We start from the raw sequence: 19,516 nt of genomic DNA on the forward strand, positions 1-19,516 counted from the left end.
GCCAGACTATCCGTTCCCACAGATGATACCGAATCAGCTCAGAACCTAGACCGAAGAGTGTAACAGGATTAGCGAGGGAATATAGGCAGCGTTGCGTCCAAGAACTTCTGAGGTGGGGCCCGCCAGAGGCCCGCCGACCCCAGTCCGACCAAGAACAGAACTAGTTCGGCGTAGTCAATTTGAGCTTCCCCTCGATACTCAGAACACACCTGTCGGGATGGCCTCGACCGTGAACTGACGTTGAGGATCATTCTCAAGTTGGTCAGAGCTGGATTGTCGATCGTGGCCGCCCACAGGACCGTGAACGCAACCCTGGTCATCAAGATCGTAGACCCTATCCGAGGCCACAAACGGCCAGTCGTGCGGGTCCATTGGGTCGTGGTCCCCTTCGTACGAGACCACAATGAGCTTGCCCCCGTCTGACACCCCATTTGATACCCCATCGGGGTCACTATCGCGCCGAACCGGTCGTTCCATGCCGGTGACGATCAAGTCTGTCCGGGTCTATGTCCGCACAGTCCACGTCGCAATCGCGCTCGAGGTGCTGCCGGGCTGTGTGCCGGACGTGCAGAGCCGGTCCGGATACAATGGCGCGGTGAGCATGTTCTCGCAGGATGCCTGCTTGCCGACTACTCGGTTGCTTATCGGCCTGGGTCTCTGGATTGGATTTTGTTGTTCTGGTAGTAACAGCGACGAGACTGAGTATAGACATCGGCGGTGCGTCTTGCTTGACCAGGAGCTGTTTCTCGAGCCGCTGATAGATTCCCCGACATTGCAGATACCCTTGCCAACTGGTTGTGCTCCCGGAGCAGCTGGGTGGAGGCCAAATGGCATGACCAATCGGCCATTCTTGATATCCAGGGCATCCCAAACACCGGCCCTATGTAGGCAACTCGTCAGGTGATTCCTTCCCTCCGGAAGTAATTGAGTTTGGCGCTGCTGCCTGTGATGTCTCTGCCTGACCATCTCGGGACATGGTCATTGGTCATCCTCACACGATCCGATCGCCGCTGGCTGAACACCAGCCAATCACCGCCATCACCGGCCCGTCAGCGTGATATGAGTCAAGGCGGTGCTTGTCACCTGTTATCGCCACAGACAGAGAAACCCCGAAACTGACAAATCACCTGCCTTCTTACCATTGACTTCCAATACTGCTCACGACTATATCTTTCCCATCCCGTAATCCTTCTTCTCTCCTCTTCTCTTTCTCTCCCTCTCTCCCTCCCTCTTCCCCTTCCCATTACCCTTTCCCATTATCACCATCAGAACCATCATCATCTTCCCAACCCCCCCCCCCACACCCGTGCCCCCCGCTAAATCCCACTGGCGATCGCCCCTGCATCCTGATCGGAAAATGACCTCATCCGTTGGGCTGCAGCAAGGCAAGCGCCCAACCACCATGAATCACCTCCCCTCGATGTCCAGCCTCATGTCGCCTCCTGAGACGAAGCCGCTCGAGAGTTTTCAGTCCTCCTTCTCGCCGCTGATGCCTCGGGACACTTCGCTCGGTGGCGATGTCACGCTCCCGCCCATCTCAGCGCATCGGAAGCGCACCCAGTCCGAGATGGACCTGCCTTCCCCACCAGTGACCCCGTACACCGGGAACAAGAAGAGGGGATCTCAAACTGCAGAGCAGATCGAGCGAGATGTCAGCTCGTCGCGGGATCCTGTCCTCTTCCCGCGCCACGATTCCATCACCGAGGTTGCCACTGATGAGCCGCTCTTCGGCCCCATCGCCCCGCCAGCCGCTCAGGCCCTTGTGGAGCAGCACATCAATTCCCACATGGCGAGATTTGACAACAAACTGAACAAACCTACCCGGGATGAATATCTCCTGGCGCTTTCTTGTGTGCCGATGGTGTCGACCCACTACAACCGCAACCCGCTGGCCTGGGCCAGGGAGGAACGCGAGACCCTAGAGCGCCAGCTGGTCTTGATGAACCGTTATCGTCCGGACGTGGAGGCGAAGCTGAAGAAGATCGCCCCGGCCCCGTCCAAGAGGATGGGGCTCACCCAACCACGGGTGCAGCGCACACCTCGCGCCAAGCGAACCCCCAAATCTACCCCAAACCAACAGACCCTGGATCACTTTGATTCACCCGGGTCGGCCGCGAAACCCTCTCGCACCCTGGGAACCGCCCGGGATGACATAGACTTTCACTCTCTCCAGGACTACTCACCCTCGGTGGAAACGCTCGGTGGCAATGCGAAAGCCCTGAAAGCGGACTGGAAAGGCCAGATGTTAGACTTGAGCAATGACCCGGACCGACATCTGCTCAGCCCGGCCGAGCTCAACCTCGCCTCCACGTTGCGCCTGTCGTGCGCGACGTATCTCTGCAGCAAGCGCCGTATTTTTGAAGCCCGCGTCAGGGCTTTGGGAGTCGGCAAGGAGTTCCGCAAGACGGACGCTCAGCAAGCCTGCAAGATTGATGTCAATAAAGCAAGCAAGCTTTGGACGGCCTATGAGCGTGTTGGCTGGTTCAAACCTGAGTTTTTCACCCGGTTTCTGCGGTGAAGGGCTCTGTTGTTCCATGAATCATGGCCACCTCGCCTCCTGGCAATATCTTTCCCCACATACCCAGTCCTTTATCTTTGGTTATGCTTTCCTCTGCTGGCGTCGGATGATTACCGATGGTCCCTTCACCCTCGGCCTCCGAGAGAGTGGCCTCCCTCCCCCCGTGGACGAACGCTTCCCCTTCGAGTAACTGACCCATCTTCCGTCCCTCTGTGGACGATTCGGCTCTTTGACCCATTACAATTCCAGCATCGTCTTGCTGTGATACACACAGAGACAATGACTCTGAATGGCATCTAGGATTCATGCCATCTCCACAATTGACCTCTCGGCTTTCACACGACCCAATGGCTCTTGGACGATTACGATTGCATTGACGACAACATTCCCTTCTCCGATCTCATTTTCTAACCCATTTCACTCTCTCGTTTCTTGCTGTTCGGCTCCTGGCTTTCGGCGTTTTGGTGCTGTTCTGCTTTTTCACTTACGTCTAGAATGATAGGATATTGTCTCTGGTGTTTGCGTCGTGAATAATTTGATTTTTGTTCTCTCGGAGGGAACTCGGGCAGATAGGATGATGATAGGCTTGATACCCTGACATAACGACGGAACCATTCTCTTTTTTTCCATTCCATACCTATTAATCAATAGTAAACAATAATAAATTACCCCTTTCCGGTGATAGCACAGTTTCTCTGTCGCAGGCCGCTAGAACTGATATACAGCCAAGATTCCCGATTCAGGAATCGAGCAAAGCTTGGTGCTGTGATTTCGTGCTCTCCCTTCTAGTGATGAGTTAACGGTCATCGGATTTGGGGCTAATCCCAAAGCGGACCAGCCACCCCCGGCTTGATCTTTGACGTCTTTAAGTCTACTTACATCTATTCACTTTTTATCTCGCAACTCATCCCTTCTCTTTGCTCCTTCAGTCAAGTTCCTCACCCCCAATCCTTCTTTTTCCCTGTACGATGGAGAGTCTGTTAGATGGCCCGCGGAAAAGCGTGCTCAATTGGGAGACAAGTACGATAAAGCAGTCTCTGACTTACTCAAGGTACTAGAGTCCGAGCCAAAGGCTGCTTATTCAAGTGATGATCTCGTAAAGTTTCGATTTACTCTTGGATCGTTCGACCCCGAGGACCAAGATTTCTTTGACATAGAAGCCTGTCTGTAAGTTGTTAGAAACGGCTTGCTCATGGAATTTATTATACTGATAAACGGCCTCAACAACTAAGGGATGGCAATTCATTTCATGAAGACGGAATGAGACTACTTCATGACTTCCACCGTGGCAGAGGAATTCCACGCTGGCGGGTTGAAGATGAGTGCGAGTGGCAGGACGACTGCGACGACCCAGAGACGGTTTCCCCGCACATAATGCTCGTGATTTGCAATTGGATGGCTGCCAGCGACGGGGATTTACTTTTGTTGAGCTGGGATCTATCACGCAGGCAATTCGAAACTGTTTAAATCAGAAGGAGTTTGAGAAGACTTCGCTTTTCCCGGTATAGTATTACAAGCCTGACTGAGCTCCTGCATATAGGCTAACCCTATATTCTTAAGCTTGATAGGTGCTACTCGTCTCATTTTTTGGGCCGCGACATGGGCGTCTCATGAAGGCCAAATTCAACAAGTCCGGTATCTTGAAGGCCCGAGCCTCGCGCATCTACAACTTCATCTACAACTTTGTACGCAAGGACGAGACACGCTTCAAACTTTTCATGTGTTATTACGCCTGCGACCCTAGAGATGGTCCAGAGTATAAGTTTCACGGCGACGAGGAAGATACACTCACCCAGGCCTCACGATCATTGTAGCAGAGTAGAGTGTCACTATAAATATCTCATGAGCTGTTGCTGACTAGACTTGGCACCCATCAGTCAACACAGATCATGGTGAAACAAGTACTGTGGTTCAAAATAAGCTAATCAGAATACCCAAGGCCGACCAGGCACACGCCCAGCCGTCACCTAAGACTACGGAAGTAGTATTTGTATCCCATTAGGGGGCACTCCACGGGGCTTACATAACCACCAATCACAACGCAGAGGTCACGGGCAAGTCAAGCCGCGCCACCTTTTCCTGACTTATCGTTTCGTCTTTCGGCTCAAGCTTTAGTCTTCCCTTCAATTCTTCATCCATTCACGTCCATCATTCTGCCCACTATGTCCCAGGCTGAGGTGACAGGCACCGAATCCATCGACGAGCAGGAACATGCTCGAGATGCGGACGACAAGAAGCCCAAGTCCCGCAGACCCGCCAGTAAGCACTCCGAGACCCTTCCCTCCCCCTTCGACTCGGCTGATGGCTTTGTTAGATACTGCATTTCGGCAGCAGCGGTTGAAAGCATGGCAGTGAGTCTTACCGCCCGATCACCCTGTTCCACCGCTTTTGAACTGTGTGCTGACCACTCCGACAGGCCGATCCTGACCCCCAAAAGCGTGCTTCCTCTGTTTTTCATCGTTGGTGTCTTGTTCGCCCCGATCGGCGGGGTTCTCATATGGGCGAGCTCACAAGTAAGCTTGGCCCTCCTGATTCCACGTTGAGCCTGGGCTGATATGAGGATGTGCTTGTAACAGGTCCAAGAGATCAGCCTCGATTACAGCGACTGCATAAAACTAGCGCCCGACGTTAGCAGCGGTAATGTTTCCAAAGGGGAATACGCGTACTTGAGTGACAACTTGGTTTCATCGACTTTCCGGGCAAAGTCTCCACAGAAGCAGAAGCCGTATTGGAGCAAAACCTGCGACTCGCCGAATTCGTGTACTTGCCACCTTTTTTTTGAGATTCCCAACGAACTTCCGACACCGGTGTACATGTACTACCGGCTCACAAATTTTTACCAGAATCATCGCCGATACGTTCAGTCGCTAGAGTTGGATCAACTGAAGGGCACGGCGGTCCCGAATTCCACCATATCCGGAGGCACCTGCTCTCCTCTCGACATCGATCCCGTTACGAAGAAGGCTTACTATCCCTGTGGGCTCATTGCCAACTCCCAATTCAATGACACCATCGGCAACCCCAAGAATCTAAATTTAAACTCATACTACAACATGAGCAAGAACGGAATTGCCTGGGCAAGTGACAAAGAGCTCATCAAGAAGACCCAATACCAGCCAGACGAGGTGGTCCCGCCGCCCAACTGGGAGCCCAGGTATCCTAACGGATATACTGCGTCTAACATGCCCGACCTTCATACCAACGAAGACTTTTTGGTTTGGATGAGAACCGCTGGCTTGCCGGCCTTCAGCAAACTCTCTCGTCGAAATGACGATGCACCCATGCCGCAAGGCCAGTACCAGCTGGATATCGTGGATAGTAAGCGGCGCTCGAACTTTTAGGCATGTCGGATGCTAATTATGAGCTAGATTTCCCAGTGACCGAGTACGACGGAACAAAGTCAATTTTGATCTCTACCCGTACTGTCATGGGTGGCAAGAATCCTTCTATGGGGATTGCCTATGTGGTCATTGGCGGTGCCTGCGTGCTCCTCGGGGTGTTGTTCACGATTGCGCACTTGGTCCGACCCAGGTAAGATTTGTTTTGAGCGATCGTCGCAGTGTCTGGTCTAATTTTTGGCACAGGAAATTGGGTGACCATACCTATCTCACTTGGGAGTCGAATCAACCGAGCACCGCAGTCGCCACAGGCCGAGATGATCGATTTGGGCCTAATGCCATTTGAGAACCTCACCTTTAGGCACTCTCACTTTTTTTCACGGCGTCTTCTATTTTTCTTTCTTTCTTTCTCCTCTGGACTGGATCTGGCTGTACTCAATACTTTTCTTTCTTTTTTTTGACCCTGCGCGCACTGGGCTTGTGAATTATTAAGAACATGTTCTTGGCCATGGTGTTTTGCAAGGAGTTTTCTGTATCTAGCCCACATTGCGGATGGCCCCAATAAACATTCTTTCTGTTTGGTAACATTTGGATGACCTCACATCGCGTTTCAGCAATGTCTCGAATCTCGCGCCAGGCCAGTCGGCCGCTACCTTCTCTCTATGGGGGCTCGCATGCTCGGAGGGATCCCTTGCGCGCAACATGCATTCCACCCATGACGCAGCATTCCCTGTGGCCCAGATCATGTTGGCCGAGCATGAGCTGCGACTCGGGCCATATAGGCACAAGGAACCGAATTTCTCTTTCTGTTCTTGAGATAGTGTGGCAGGCGAAGACATCTAGGGCGCGCAGAACACCGGCAACATGGCCTTTCTCTCCTTTTTCCAGCTCATGGCCCTATTCACTCTCTTTTTACAGGTTCAATACAGTAGTGCTGCTCTTTTGAATCGAGGAATCTGCGCGACGGAGGATCCCGATGAATCTCTCTTGGGCGAGCTGCAGCGTTTGAAGTCGAATGAAGCGCAGTCCGATCCCACCGTCGAGGCTCGGTTGTTGCCCATCGAAATAGATACCTGGTTTCATATCATCAGGAGCGAGGCGGAGACTGATCAGGTTTCACAAGAGATGATTGCCGCTCAGGTCTGTCGCCCCCCTTTCCACTTATATCCATGCCGGTGTGTTGATTGCGTCGCAGCTTTCAATCCTGCAATATGCTTACATGAACACGACCATCTCATATCGACTGCAAGGCGTGACTTGGCACGTTAACGACACTTGGGCCCGTAATGAGGATGAATTGGGGATGAAGCGAGCCCTCCGGCAAGGCAGTTACCAGACCCTGAACGTCTATTTCCAAACCGATCTCGAAACGCCTCCTGGGGAAAAGGCCGGGCGAACCAATGAACACCGTGGTTCCAGCGTGTCGAACGAAATGTCATCCAGCGTTCTGGGTTTTTGTACCTTGCCCGACCCCAGTATCAATATGAGGAGCGCCTATGCGGATTATGTCAAGGATGGTTGCAACATCCTGGCCAAGACGATGCCTGGTGGCTCACTGGACTTGTACAATCGAGGCGGAACTGCTATCCACGAGATTGGGCACTGGAATGGCCTTTTGCACACCTTCCAGGGGGAGTCGTGCTCGCCGGATAACGCAGGCGACTACATCGGTGATACGCCGCAGCAATCCACTCCTACTGATGGCTGTCCGGCTCGCAAGGATTCTTGCCCGGATTCGCCCGGCTTGGATGCAATTCATGATTTTATGGATTACTCGTCCGACGTGTGCTACGAAAGCTTCACTCCTGGCCAAGGGCAACGGATGCGAAGCATGTGGGCTGTTATGCGCGCTGGCAAATGAAGCGGGTATTGGTGGTGTTTTTGTTCTGTATATTCAACCACTTCCTCTGTTGGAACTCCCAGGGGTAGTGTAGATTACCAGTCATTCGCATACCGGAGGGATCGAATTTATATCTGGCTTGCTCGTTGAATTACGCGAGTCTCACCAATGTAGAACCACCGACTTAAATTTCCTTTATGTTCGCAAATATCCTCGAATGTTGGGTACTACCTACCTAGGTACCCTCTGTAGCCTGTTGCAGCTTGGGAGAAGATACAAGGATAAAAAAAGCACGAACAAAAAAGCTTAATGCCCTCCCCCATGTCGGCGCTCTCGACACTAGCGCTTGCGCTTAGTTCCGCGGTCGTCGTCCATATTGCTTTCCTTGTCCTTCTTCTTGGCCTTCTCCTCGAGCTCGTCCCAATCCTCGCCGCTCTCCTCGTCCGCACTGAAGTCACTCGCATCTGCGCTGGCGTTGTCATCATACTCTTCGCTATCTTCCTCGGAGCTCTCATCGGCAGCGAGCTCTGATTCGGAAAGTTCAAATGCCGACTCTTCCTCCTCCTCGGAGCCATCTTCCGAGTCTGATTCGGCAGCCAGGAAGGACCACCCGCCGTCGGCAAAAAAACCGTACGGATCACTTACAACCGTTTTTATGATTGTGGTCCAGTTAAGATTCAGCGGTCCTTCGGAAAATGCGATATCGACGGAATCAAGCCAGTCCTTGACCCCCTCCAGAGCTTCAACCGGAATCGTGTTGATGTGGACAGGAGGACGATGGAAGTCCTTAAAGACAAACACCATGTCGAAGTTTTTGAGCCCAAACTGCAATTGTACTTGTTAGCAGGGACAGGGAGGTTCAACAGGGGAGGATCAAGTGGACGTTACCTGCACTCTTTCTAGATGAGCAATCTCGATCTCGTTCAAGGTGATGACCGTGAATGGTGGCTCAGTCAGTTGAACCAAAGCATCCGTGGTCGGCTGAATCAGAACGTTAGACCGGTTTGGAACACCGGTAAAGCCGATCTCTCGGAATGGGATGTCGACATCCACTCCCTCATCTTTTCCGGCATCCGCAACCTTCTCTGCAAAGGCCTTGAATTCGCGATTGAGAGCTGCTCTCCGGCGTCTCTCTTCCTGCTCTGCCTCGAACTCCTCTTCATCCCCATATCGATGCTTGCGCCGGCGGTTTCCAGTTTCATCGAATTGCATCTCAGTGGCCTCGCGGTAGAATTGAACATCTCTGGTCTTTCTCTTCCCAATCATGATGGGAGTCTTCAGATGCACATGAATGACCACAATCAGTTCGTGGTCACATGGCTGGAAGAAGAGATGCTTGATGTTGCTAAAGAGAACGTCCACATGCTCATTGCGGAAAGGCGACAGATACCGGAGACCATTTTGGTGGATTTCGACTTCGCCTGGGACGCGTTTTCCATCCAACGGTGGACGAAGGTAGACATCAGGGAGCTTCACGGGCCGACGGTCTAGCATAGAGTCAGTATTAACGTAGCGGCAGTCAGGCATACTACGCAGGCTTACTCCTAATCTCGACAAGCTTGTCTTGCTCGACCACATCCTCCATTTCCTTCTTCTCTTGCTCCTTCCGCAAAGCAGTCTTCCGCAGTTCTGTGATGTCCTGCGCCACTTGTGCCAATCGATCATTGTCCTTCGACCGTAGCGTCAGATTGCGGACGAAGTGAGCGGAGATGTCTTCGAATGGTTGGTCATCTTTCCGGCCAACTCCCTGACCCGGCGACAGGAAATTAATGCGCAGATAGGCATATTCTCCCTCATCGCTCTTGCTGGCATTCTTGATAGTGTTGATGTGGAATGGCACTGGCCTGCCCATAATGGGCACAATGACGGTTGCAGCCTTGTGGTCAACATAGATGGTCAAGTCTTTGACCTTGGCGGGCAGTTGATTATCTCGCTTATAAGACTCAAAGCGCTTGAATTTCTTTTGGGCCACACCATTTTCATCACCAGTGGTACCGGTAAACCTGTCCAAGCCCTCCCTAGTCTTTTTCAAAGCCAGTTCCTTTTGATGCTCGCGGCGACGCGCTTCAGCGCCTTCGTTGATCTGGGTTGGCCGCTCAGCACGAAGCTTGGTTCTGGTGACATTCCTGCTGGTAACAGTGCTGGACTTGGTGTCCTTCTTCTCCTTGGCTGGCTTTTCCGGCTCTTCCTCATCTCCAAAGTAGAAGGAGACTGAATCCATGTCAATACCGGCATCCTTGGTAAAGATATGAGGGCCACTTTCTCCGACTCGCACTGTATCAGTGATAACCATGGAATAGACGTTGTTTTTGGCCTTCGCGTCCGGATCGTTCACGTCAGTCAGACCAATGGTGATTGAAAGCGTCATGCCGTTCTTCAAGGCCCTGTTATTTTTGGCATTGAGCACCATGTTGGCATCCCGAAGCTCAATTCCGATCCCAGCCCCGATGTTCTTCACAAAGTGGCTCTCGAGTTCAGGTTTTTTGGCTCGAACGAGTCCTAGTGCCTTGTTGTAGACGTCTTTGGCAACCGCACCGTCACGGACCTCCTTCAAAACAGCTTCGTGGATGTTCAGCAGAATTGCGTAGTTGGCCTCTTGAGACTTGCTGGGATCAACCAAATAGGTACGCCCAATGAGTGAGCTGTAAGTTTTGTATCTGATTCCGAAGCTAGACAAAATGATTCCAGGCTGAAGGTTGTTGTTGTTGGAGGTTGCGGTGAGCTTCAGGTCGTAAGCTCCTCCACTCTGAATCACTGGCCCGTAGGCCCAGTCGATTTGCCCGGCATCGAACTCGGAAGGTAGTTTCGGAAGCTTATTGAAAAATTTGGCTTCGTCAATCTTTGCATCGACTTTGTTCGCGAGGGCCTTGTGCGTCATTTGCTTTTCTTCGTCAAGCAACCGTGACATCTCATCGACGAAATATTCGGACATCAGGCCACTACATGCCCTCGAGGCATTTCGAATAGACACCTACCACCCTGTCAGCGCCTCGTAATGGGAAAGTGTTAAGAAGGGATCCCAAAAGACTAACCAGCTCATCGGGATCCTTGACCGAAAACGCACTCGCGGACAGCGCAGAAGCGATGTCGACCTCCTCGACCTCCTTTGAAATTTCTGAAAAAGCCCGTTTCCATTCCTCGGCAAAGGGTCCGGAGGTTGCGTCCTTGGGTAAGACACCGACTTTCTTCTGTTGCAGTGATCGTTAGTTTGAGTTGACGAAGTCGACTTTTCCTCAAGTATGCGGGTAAAGCTACTTACTCCGGCGCCCTTGATGACATCCAAGCACTTTTCAAAAGCCTTTGTTTTGGACTCTGGATCCTTCGTAGTGACCAGGATCTCAACTGGAATCTTGCCATTCTTAAGGGGTTCCAGGTGTTTTGCTGTATTGTCGGATAGTTAGTGATTTGTTCTCCAGCGGCGGAACCAGTTGTCGTCACCTTTCTTTGCGGCAGTGACCACATATAGCGCTTCGGTGGTCAGGACCAGGAGCGTCGCTGGAAATTCATAACCGAGGAGCCAGAACTATTCTCAGCTTCGATTAGCAATCGGGAATATGCCAACAAAGGATACCTCGGCCAGAAATTCGATGACTCACATGCATGGCATTGCTTTTCTGAAAGGAATTCTCTTCGTCGGTTTTGCCCATGAGAATGACGATCGAGCCCGCGCCATCAAATAGGGCATTCCCTGTGCGCTTGTCTGTCTTCCAGGTCGAGTACAAGTTGGACAGCCGGTTGAAGAAAGTGGTCTTATCAATCACAATCTCCTCGGCCATGATGACGGTTTGGTGCGGGCGAAGTCCGCCGCTGCCAGGTAGGCCGGTTGGTGAGCCGGCAAACTGTCGAGGGAGATGGGCGAGGTTGCAAAGTACAGAGAAAGGCGTCACTGTCCAGAGAAGATGAGCCAAAGCAGTGAGAGGTGTGATGTTGGGATGGGGAAGGTGGGAGACTGATGAAGAAAGAGAAAGGGAAGAGAAAGAGCTAAGGAGCTTTGCGGGCGACGCGAAAAGCGCGTTTCTGCGCACTGAGGTTGAACGGGCGACCGTAACATCCTGTATTGCCTGTCTGGGCTTAGCCTTTTTATTTTTACCTTCGTATCTTTCACGCTCACTCATGGTTTCTGTACTGGCCTCCGGTGCAATTGGGCTCTGAGCTCAGTGATCTTTCACTGGAGCTGCAGTGGATGCTCTGGCCCAGAGCACTCAATTCTGCATGGCCCCGATATGAATCCCGCCATGAACCCAGGCAATATCGAGTCTCACCTGAGTGAATCGGGCAGTTCATCTCGCAGGAAACCTCGCAATGATGCAGCTACCGGCGCCTCGGCGGCCGGTGTCCGTGCAGTCAGCGCTCAGATGGTGGCGTTTTATTTCAGAGCGCCTATCAAGGCTTTTTTTCGCACGCGTGTTGAGTATGTGCATTGAATCTCCCTCCGAACGATGCCTTCGTTGTTAACACACCGTATTGTAGTTATATGGTAGATCCTCCAATTGATCCGCAATCCCTACACGTCCCGTCGACTGATAATTCCCGCCTTTTGTCGCATTTCGAATAGGCATTCGCAAGAGCCGTGAACCCGCGTGTCGCAGAAGGCAAATGGTCATTGCATACCACCACCCCCGGGTTGCTACTCCACGCCGTTCGAACCTATGGCTGGAGATTTATACCTAATCAAGTCTTCCCTCCTTTGATGGCAAATGCCGGGTAGGTCCGTGGAGCCATGGGCACCTGCACCGAGTCTTCTAACCGTATTCAGGGTCGGCGCCGTTCTCTACACCTCTTATCTCACGGTCCTGGGAGCGCTTCACGAACCCATGTCCCAGGGAGTCAAGCGAGTCTGGCCTCCGGCCCCTCCCTCTGCCACCTTTGTTGCAGGGTTCTCCGCCGGTGCCATCCAGTCGGTGCTAGCGGCCCCTCTCGACGCTCTCCAGGTTCGACTGCAGACCAGCGATATGCTGGAGGGCCAGTATCGGAGCATGTGGCATTACGGCCATCATAAGCTTCAGCAGATCGGTCTCCGTGGGGTCTTTGCGGGCTGGGGTCTCTCGTTCCTCCGTGACTCGTTCGGCTCGGCCGTGTTCTTCTCGGCCTTTGAATACGTCAAGTCGCAGTCGTATTACTCCTTCGTCACTTGGTACTATGGATCCCTTCACACCGACCACCTGGACGTCTTCCCCAGCTCTGGCTCCAGCGACCGCGGCGTGCCTCTCATCAAACCCCACTACGCATTGGAGCCCTGCTTCCTAATGATGGCTGGGGTGGTGGCCTCGGTGGCCCAGCAAGCCATCCAACATCCGCTAAGTACGATCCAAAACCTTCACCTCGGCCGGCTGGAATATCTAGATCACCAGGCCAGCCTCGACCCTTCCCGAGCCCAGATGCTGCGGGTCTACTACCACGCGTACCAGGAAACCCTCAAGCGCTGCCGACGCAAGGCTGCCCGGGCCGGGGGGTGGCGGCCGTGGCTGTTCCGCGGCTTTGTGAGCAATGCCCTCCGCCAGGTGCCTAGCACGAGCGCGGGACTCGTGATTTTCGAACTGGTGCGGCGGCGGTATGCGAACCCGGCGGATGCGATCCACCTCCAGAAGGACGGCTATGACATTCTCCTGACTTAGAGTACAAACACCTGTCTCGCTGTATATACATATACTGTCCATATGTACAAATCTGATCTATGATTGACTGATCCGTGGTGAGTGGGGATCATGAGCCCCTATTGCGGGTGGGTGGAGACCAACCCTGACAGGTACCGGGTACCTCTGTTGCGTAGGGAGTTGCAGTAGAGATAACAAGTCACTAGTACCCGCTCCCTCGTAGCTGCACGCGTTCGGCCCCAGAGAACAGGTTCCTCTTTCCCTATTCTTTCCCTATTCTTTCCCTATTTCTCTTCATCTTCATCCTCTTCTCATCACCCTCAATTGTCATCCGACCCGAATCTATCCTCGTGTGTCCACCACCCTACCGCACCGCCTGACTGTCTACATCGTCATCCCGCGTCGGTGATCCATCCTCTGTAGCCTGAAACTAGTGACTACGGCCTGACTCTGTGGCGTCCCCTGGTCTTCGTTCCCCGCTAAACACTACTCACTCACTTACTACGACTTTTTTTTGTCCTTCCGTCATCTCCACATTACTCTTCCCCTCCCCCCCTTCCTTCCCCCACGTACTCACTTCGATCGTAACCCGATCGACACCGCGCATTCTTCTCCCGCCTTCACTGGGCTGATCTTATCAGCCCCCCCACCACCGCCATCATTCCTCCCTCAACGTCTTCATCCCCACGCGGCTCTATTATTCCCCTCCGCTCTCTCAACGACTCTCCTTCCTCAGATCGATCCATCAAGGTGCTGGAGTCCGCCAGTGAGAAGGGCAGCCGACGCTCTTCTCATTCGTCTGCCCGCTCGGACTCGGACTTCTCTATCTGGTCGGATACTGGGGACCTTGCTGAGCAACTGGCCGAGACTGAGGATCCGCTTCAGATCCGCCTCCGCAAGTCTGTGGACCGGGAGCTCTTGGGTCGTCGAGGGCGAAGGAAACACTCGAAGCGGGTCCACTATCCTTCGAACCTCCAAGACGGCATCGACATCGAGAAGATCGAAATCCCCAACCCCCCTCCGCGCCGTATCTCCAAAGTCGAGCGCTTCTTAGCCATCACCATGTCCCCAAGCACCCGTCAGAATGCGCATATCCATGGCTTGGTGGGAAAGCCACTGCTGTAAGTCCCCGTATAGCCGAAGGAGGGCCGAGAACTACCGTACTGATCCACCATGTAGCTACTTCACCAGCGTTTTTGTATCATTAGGCGTATTTTTGTTTGGCTATGACCAAGGGGTGATGTCGGGAATCATCACGTTCGTCTTCTCGAGTCCCGAGCGCCTTGGAAGAAGCTAATGGATGACAGTGGCTGGTGGTTCAAAGACTACTTCGACCAACCCTCTCGGGCGACCATTGGGACCGTGGTTGCCATCTTGGAGGTTGGCGCATTCATTGCCTCGCTCTTGGTCGGCCGCATAGGAGACCTCATCGGCCGTCGACGGACCATCCTTTACGGCTCGGCCGTGTTCTTCGTTGGGGGTGGTCTGCAGGCATTCTCGACAGGGATGCCCATGATGATGGTGGGGCGCATTATCGCCGGTCTCGGTGTCGGCGCGCTGTCGACCATAGTGCCTGTCTACCAGTCTGAGATCTCGGTATAGTCCTTGGACCGCTTTCCCCCTCATTCTGTGCTGACGTGCCCTTGCAGCCGCCCCACAGCCGAGGAAAATTGGCCTGTATCGAATTCACCGGGAATATCTCTGGATACGCAGCCAGTGTCTGGGTCGACTATTTCTGCAGCTTTATTGACAACAACTACTCATGGCGTCTCCCACTATTGTTCCAGTGCGTGATGGGGGCACTTCTGGGTGTTGGGAGCCTGCTTATCTGTGAATCGCCCAGGTAAGCCTACTCATCTATCACAGATAGCTCTGGATCTTGCGCTCATTATTTCAGATGGCTTTTGGATAATGACCATGACGAGGAGGGAATGGTGGTAATCGCCAATCTGTATGGTGGAGGCGATCTGCACAATGACAAAGCCCGCCAGGAGTATCGTGAGATCAAAATGAATGTGCTCCTGCAGCGTCAGGAGGGCGAGCGCTCATATATGGATATGTTCCGTCGGTATCGCAAGCGCGTCCTGATCGCCATGTCCGCGCAGGCTTTGGCGCAACTCAACGGCATCAACGTTATCTCTTACTACGCCCCTTTGGTGTTCGAGGCAAGTCGTGCCCCTACTCGGCATGGTACTTCGAGATAGGCAACGTGCTGACTGGAGTGTGCAGAGTGCCGGTTGGGCTGGCCGTGATGCAATTTTGATGACCGGGATCAACGGAATCACATACCTATTGAGTACGGTGCCGCCGTGGTATCTGGTCGACCGCTGGGGTCGACGGCCAATCCTCCTCTGGGGCGCCGTGGCCATGATCGTCTCGCTATCGCTGATCTCATATTGGATTTATATCGATATTGCCGCCACGCCGACGCTGACAGTCATCTTTGTAATGATCTACAATGCAGCTTTTGGAGCATCCTGGGGCCCCATTCCGTGGCTCTACCCTCCGGAGATTTTGCCCTTGAGTATTCGTGCGAAAGGTGCTAGCCTAAGCACGGCCACGAACTGGGCATTTAACTGGCTCGTGGGAGAGGTAACACCGGTCCTCCAAGCGGTAATAAAGTGGCGGCTCTACTTGGTGCATGCCTTCTTCTGCGCATGCAGTTTTGTGATGGGTAAGTGTTGTTGATGTGCGCATTGCTTAGACCCTAGTGAACTGATTATCGCGTTTCTGTCTAGTCTACTTCCTCTACCCCGAAACAAGTGGGGTCCGCCTGGAGGATATGAATCTTTTGTTTGGCGATGCAACAACAGCCATGCCAACCCCGACCACGGATGGTGAGCGCGGGTCTCTGATGGGCGCCGGCTCACCTGTCCCCTCACTCGACATTCGTCGACCGTACGGCCAGATTGGGGCCGAGAGCGCCATCCCAGGACTCGACATCGACCCCCCGTCCCTGAGCAACTCCGGCCCCAGCAAATCTGGACGCCCGGATTCTCAGCAAGGCAGTGCTGGCCGCGGCGAAGGGATCGGGGGCTGGATCTCGAACATGGTTAGCCGACACCGGGGACCAGGTGGCAAGACCAGCAGCAGCCAGTACCGGCGCATTGAGCAGGGAGAGGGCGATGGGTCGTAAACATCATGTCTTCTTTTTGTTCTTTTTTTTGGCATTTCGTGTGGCCTCTTTTATGTTCGATTTCTCTCCCTCGCCTGTATAGTCCCGATCCTCCCATTTCTTTCCTTGAACTCTGCTTGCTCATAGAGGGCTTCTCCAAGGCCTTTGGTATATAGTTAATACACCGTTATTTGACTACCTCTACGGAGTATGGCTCCTTATAGACCCGGCGGATCAACGTTGTTCCCGCCCGGAAACGGCGCCCCCAACCGGTGGGCCTGTTTATCCTTTGTGGCCAGCTCGTCCGCTTCAGCCCTCCCTCTTCTTCCCTTCCATTTTCTCTCTCTCTTGCTTTCCTTCTATTGTTTCTTATTTCATTCTAGCCCGGACAAGCTCTTGTCGGGCAATGACTATGTGCTAGACAGTTCCTTCCATTCCTTCCATTTGATTCCTTTTTCTCCTATTCCCTTCCTCACGGTTTCCCTTTCCCCTTAGGCGTCCGGTGCCAGGGACCGATTCTCGTCAACGTTCATCTGCTATCAGATCCAACCCATTTGACTCACCAATAGTCTGCACCATGGCTGAGATCGATACCGCCGTCAGCACAGGAGCTCAGCGCGACTCCGAGCTGCGTCGGAGGATCGTGCCGGATGCGGGGAGGAGCCCAACGAAGTCCGCTCCGTATGCCGTTGATGAGGATACGAAGAAAGGCAAGCCTCAGGTAAGGCGTGATCACCCGCCCGTCATCATGGTACCACGGACATGGCTGATCTGTTTTGGATACCTCCCTATAGTCGCCTTCGTTTTTGCATGTATTAGCCCGCTGGGAACCGATTATTGCACCAATCCTCTTGACGGCCCTTGCCATTTTCACTCGCCTGTACCGCATTGGTCGCTCCAATATTGTGACTTGGGATGAAGCCCAGTAAGGCCGCCCGCCCCTTCAGCGGATGCGCCTCCGATGATGACTGACACGCATGTTCTAGCTTTGGGAAATTCGGCTCTCACTATCTGAAACGCGAGTTCTACTTTGATGTCCACCCACCCCTAGGTAAGATGCTTGTTGGCCTATCAGGTTACTTGGCCGGCTACAATGGTTCCTTTGAATTCAAGTCCGGTGAGACGTATCCCGAAGAAGTGAACTATACCTTCATGCGCGCCTTCAATGCCGCCTTTGGGATTGTCTGTGTGCCGTTGGCCTATTATACGGCTCGGGAGCTGAGTTTCCGGCGGGCAACGGTCTGGCTCATCAGTCTCATGGTGCTCTTCGAGAATTCTTACGCGACCATCTCACGGTTTATCCTCCTCGACTCGATGCTACTCTGTTTCACGTTCACCACTATGATGTGCTGGGCCCGTTTCCACCGCTTGCGACACAATAGCTTTTCGGCTGAGTGGTATGCCTGGCTCTGCCTGACCGGTTTGAGCATTGGCTGCGTTTGTAGCGTGAAATGGGTTGGTTTCTTTGCCACTGCAGTTGTCGGAATTTACACAGCTGAAGATTTGTGGAACAAATTTGGCGACTTGAAAATGCCCCAGGTGAGCATTTGTTCATCCTACCCATACGATTGACATGGACTTGAACTAATCCTTATACTCGGCAGACGACTCTCGCGAAACATGTCATTGCTCGCGTTGTGGGCCTGATCGCCATCCCGATCTTGGTTTACATGTTTTCCTTCTATCTGCACTTTCTGATTCTGGCAAACAGTGGCCCGGGTGATGCGCAAATGAGCTCTCTTTTCCAGGCCAATCTCAAAGGGACTGAAGTTGGCAAGGACAGTCCTCTGGAGCTCGCAATGGGATCGCGTGTCACCTTAAAAAACATGGGCTACGGAGGAGGCCTTTTGCACTCGCACGTTCAAACTTTCCCAGAGGGCTCGCAGCAGCAGCAGGTGACATGCTACCATCACAAGGATGCGAATAATGACTGGTTCATCTATCCAAATCGACAAGAGCCAGATTACGATACCGAGGCTGATGTGAGGTTCATCGCTGACGGCGATGTTATTCGTCTCATCCACGGACAGACGGGCCGCAACCTGCATTCCCACGCCGTTCCGGCACCAGTCAGCAAATCGCACAACGAAGTTTCCTGCTATGGGAACCTTACCATCGGAGACGACAAGGATCACTGGAAGGTTGAGGTGGTGAGCGATGCTGCTTCCAGGGACCGATCCAGAGTACGAACGCTTACCACGGCGTTCCGACTGCGCCATCCGGTCTTGGGTTGTTACCTTCGAGCTGGAAATGTCAACCTGCCTCAGTGGGGATTTAAACAGATTGAAACCACGTGTGTCAAGGAAAATAACCCCGGCGACGTGTACTCACACTGGAACGTTGAGTCTCACGTCCATGAAAAGTGTAAGTCCTTCAGTGGATTGCAACTTAGAGAAATTTACTGATCTTAAATGTGAAGTGCCCCCTGGCGACCCTGGTTCATACAAGTCTCCTTTCCTGAGAGACTTCATCCACCTGAACGTGGCCATGATGACCTCCAACAACGCTTTGGTCCCCGATCCGGATAAGCAAGATGACCTGGCTTCGCAGTTTTGGCAGTGGCCCATCCTGAACGTCGGCTTGCGCATGTGTTCATGGGATGACAATGTTGTCAAGTACTATCTCCTTGGTAATCCATTTGTCTATTGGGGAAGCACTGCAGGTCTGGGCGTCTTTGGTCTCCTAGTCTTGTGGTATCTGGTGCGCTGGCAGAGAGGGTACCAGGAACTCAGCAACGATGACATCGACCACATCCGTTATTCTGGACTGTACCCGGCCATTGGATGGGTCTTGCATTACCTCCCGTTCATCATCATGGCACGAGTGACCTATGTCCACCATTACTACCCAGCGCTTTACTATGCCATTCTGACGTTTGGCTTCTGTGTGGATTGGATGACCCAAAAAATGAGTACAAAGCTCTCCGCCGTGCTGTATACTGTCATGTACGCCATCATCGTTGCGCTGTTTGTCCACTTCCGGGTGATTGTGTTTGGAATGGAAGGATCCAATGAGCAGTGGTCTCACCTGCGCTGGCTGCCCGGGTGGAGAATTTCCAACTAAATCAAGAGCGGCCTTGTGAACGAGATAGAAAGTCCGGAGTGGCGGCCT

At 53.0% G+C, this 19,516-nt stretch overlaps 8 protein-coding genes across 8 annotated transcripts; 6 read left to right on the forward strand and 2 right to left on the reverse strand.

The window, feature by feature from the left end:
* Positions 1-209: 209 nt before the first annotated feature.
* Positions 210-372, reverse strand: PFLUO_LOCUS6534 (uncharacterized protein; the record flags this gene model as incomplete). Its single annotated transcript, XM_073784086.1, has 1 exon — positions 210-372. A coding segment is annotated over one exon (163 nt), but the record flags the coding sequence as incomplete, so codon positions are not given.
* Positions 373-1,402: 1,030 nt separating this feature from the next.
* PFLUO_LOCUS6535 (uncharacterized protein) lies at positions 1,403-2,518 on the forward strand (the record flags this gene model as incomplete). The annotated part of the gene is made up of 1 exon (XM_073784087.1): positions 1,403-2,518. One exon carries the CDS (start codon positions 1,403-1,405, stop codon positions 2,516-2,518), a length of 1,116 nt encoding a protein of 371 aa, XP_073640578.1.
* A 1,610-nt stretch (positions 2,519-4,128) lies between these two features.
* PFLUO_LOCUS6536 (uncharacterized protein) lies at positions 4,129-4,332 on the forward strand (the record flags this gene model as incomplete). The annotated part of the gene is made up of 1 exon (XM_073784089.1): positions 4,129-4,332. The coding sequence occupies one exon, from the start codon at positions 4,129-4,131 to the stop codon at positions 4,330-4,332; it is 204 nt and encodes a 67-aa protein (XP_073640579.1).
* Positions 4,333-4,680: 348 nt separating this feature from the next.
* PFLUO_LOCUS6537 (alkylphosphocholine resistance protein lem3) lies at positions 4,681-6,202 on the forward strand (the record flags this gene model as incomplete). Its single annotated transcript, XM_073784090.1, has 6 exons — positions 4,681-4,777; positions 4,833-4,869; positions 4,935-5,031; positions 5,095-5,836; positions 5,887-6,049; positions 6,103-6,202. 6 exons carry the CDS (start codon positions 4,681-4,683, stop codon positions 6,200-6,202), a joined length of 1,236 nt encoding a protein of 411 aa, XP_073640580.1.
* A 779-nt stretch (positions 6,203-6,981) lies between these two features.
* PFLUO_LOCUS6538 (uncharacterized protein) lies at positions 6,982-7,717 on the forward strand (the record flags this gene model as incomplete). Its single annotated transcript, XM_073784091.1, has 2 exons — positions 6,982-6,996; positions 7,052-7,717. 2 exons carry the CDS (start codon positions 6,982-6,984, stop codon positions 7,715-7,717), a joined length of 681 nt encoding a protein of 226 aa, XP_073640581.1.
* A 318-nt stretch (positions 7,718-8,035) lies between these two features.
* On the reverse strand, positions 8,036-11,472 carry PFLUO_LOCUS6539 (FACT complex subunit spt16; the record flags this gene model as incomplete). The annotated part of the gene is made up of 7 exons (XM_073784092.1): positions 8,036-8,521; positions 8,585-9,183; positions 9,239-10,667; positions 10,729-10,884; positions 10,956-11,077; positions 11,135-11,219; positions 11,293-11,472. 7 exons carry the CDS (start codon positions 11,470-11,472, stop codon positions 8,036-8,038), a joined length of 3,057 nt encoding a protein of 1,018 aa, XP_073640582.1.
* Positions 11,473-12,386: 914 nt separating this feature from the next.
* Positions 12,387-16,426, forward strand: PFLUO_LOCUS6540 (Ribulose bisphosphate carboxylase large chain; the record flags this gene model as incomplete). The annotated part of the gene is made up of 8 exons (XM_073784093.1): positions 12,387-12,400; positions 12,453-13,247; positions 13,932-14,411; positions 14,598-14,886; positions 14,940-15,133; positions 15,188-15,455; positions 15,520-15,964; positions 16,029-16,426. The coding sequence occupies 8 exons, from the start codon at positions 12,387-12,389 to the stop codon at positions 16,424-16,426; spliced, it is 2,883 nt and encodes a 960-aa protein (XP_073640583.1).
* A 556-nt stretch (positions 16,427-16,982) lies between these two features.
* On the forward strand, positions 16,983-19,468 carry PFLUO_LOCUS6541 (Protein O-mannosyltransferase 2; the record flags this gene model as incomplete). Its single annotated transcript, XM_073784094.1, has 5 exons — positions 16,983-17,126; positions 17,200-17,330; positions 17,392-17,944; positions 18,010-18,769; positions 18,825-19,468. 5 exons carry the CDS (start codon positions 16,983-16,985, stop codon positions 19,466-19,468), a joined length of 2,232 nt encoding a protein of 743 aa, XP_073640584.1.
* Positions 19,469-19,516: the final 48 nt, after the last annotated feature.

Source organism: Penicillium psychrofluorescens (genome assembly GCF_964197705.1).
Source record: "Penicillium psychrofluorescens genome assembly, chromosome: 4".
NCBI lineage: Eukaryota > Fungi > Ascomycota > Eurotiomycetes > Eurotiales > Aspergillaceae > Penicillium > Penicillium psychrofluorescens.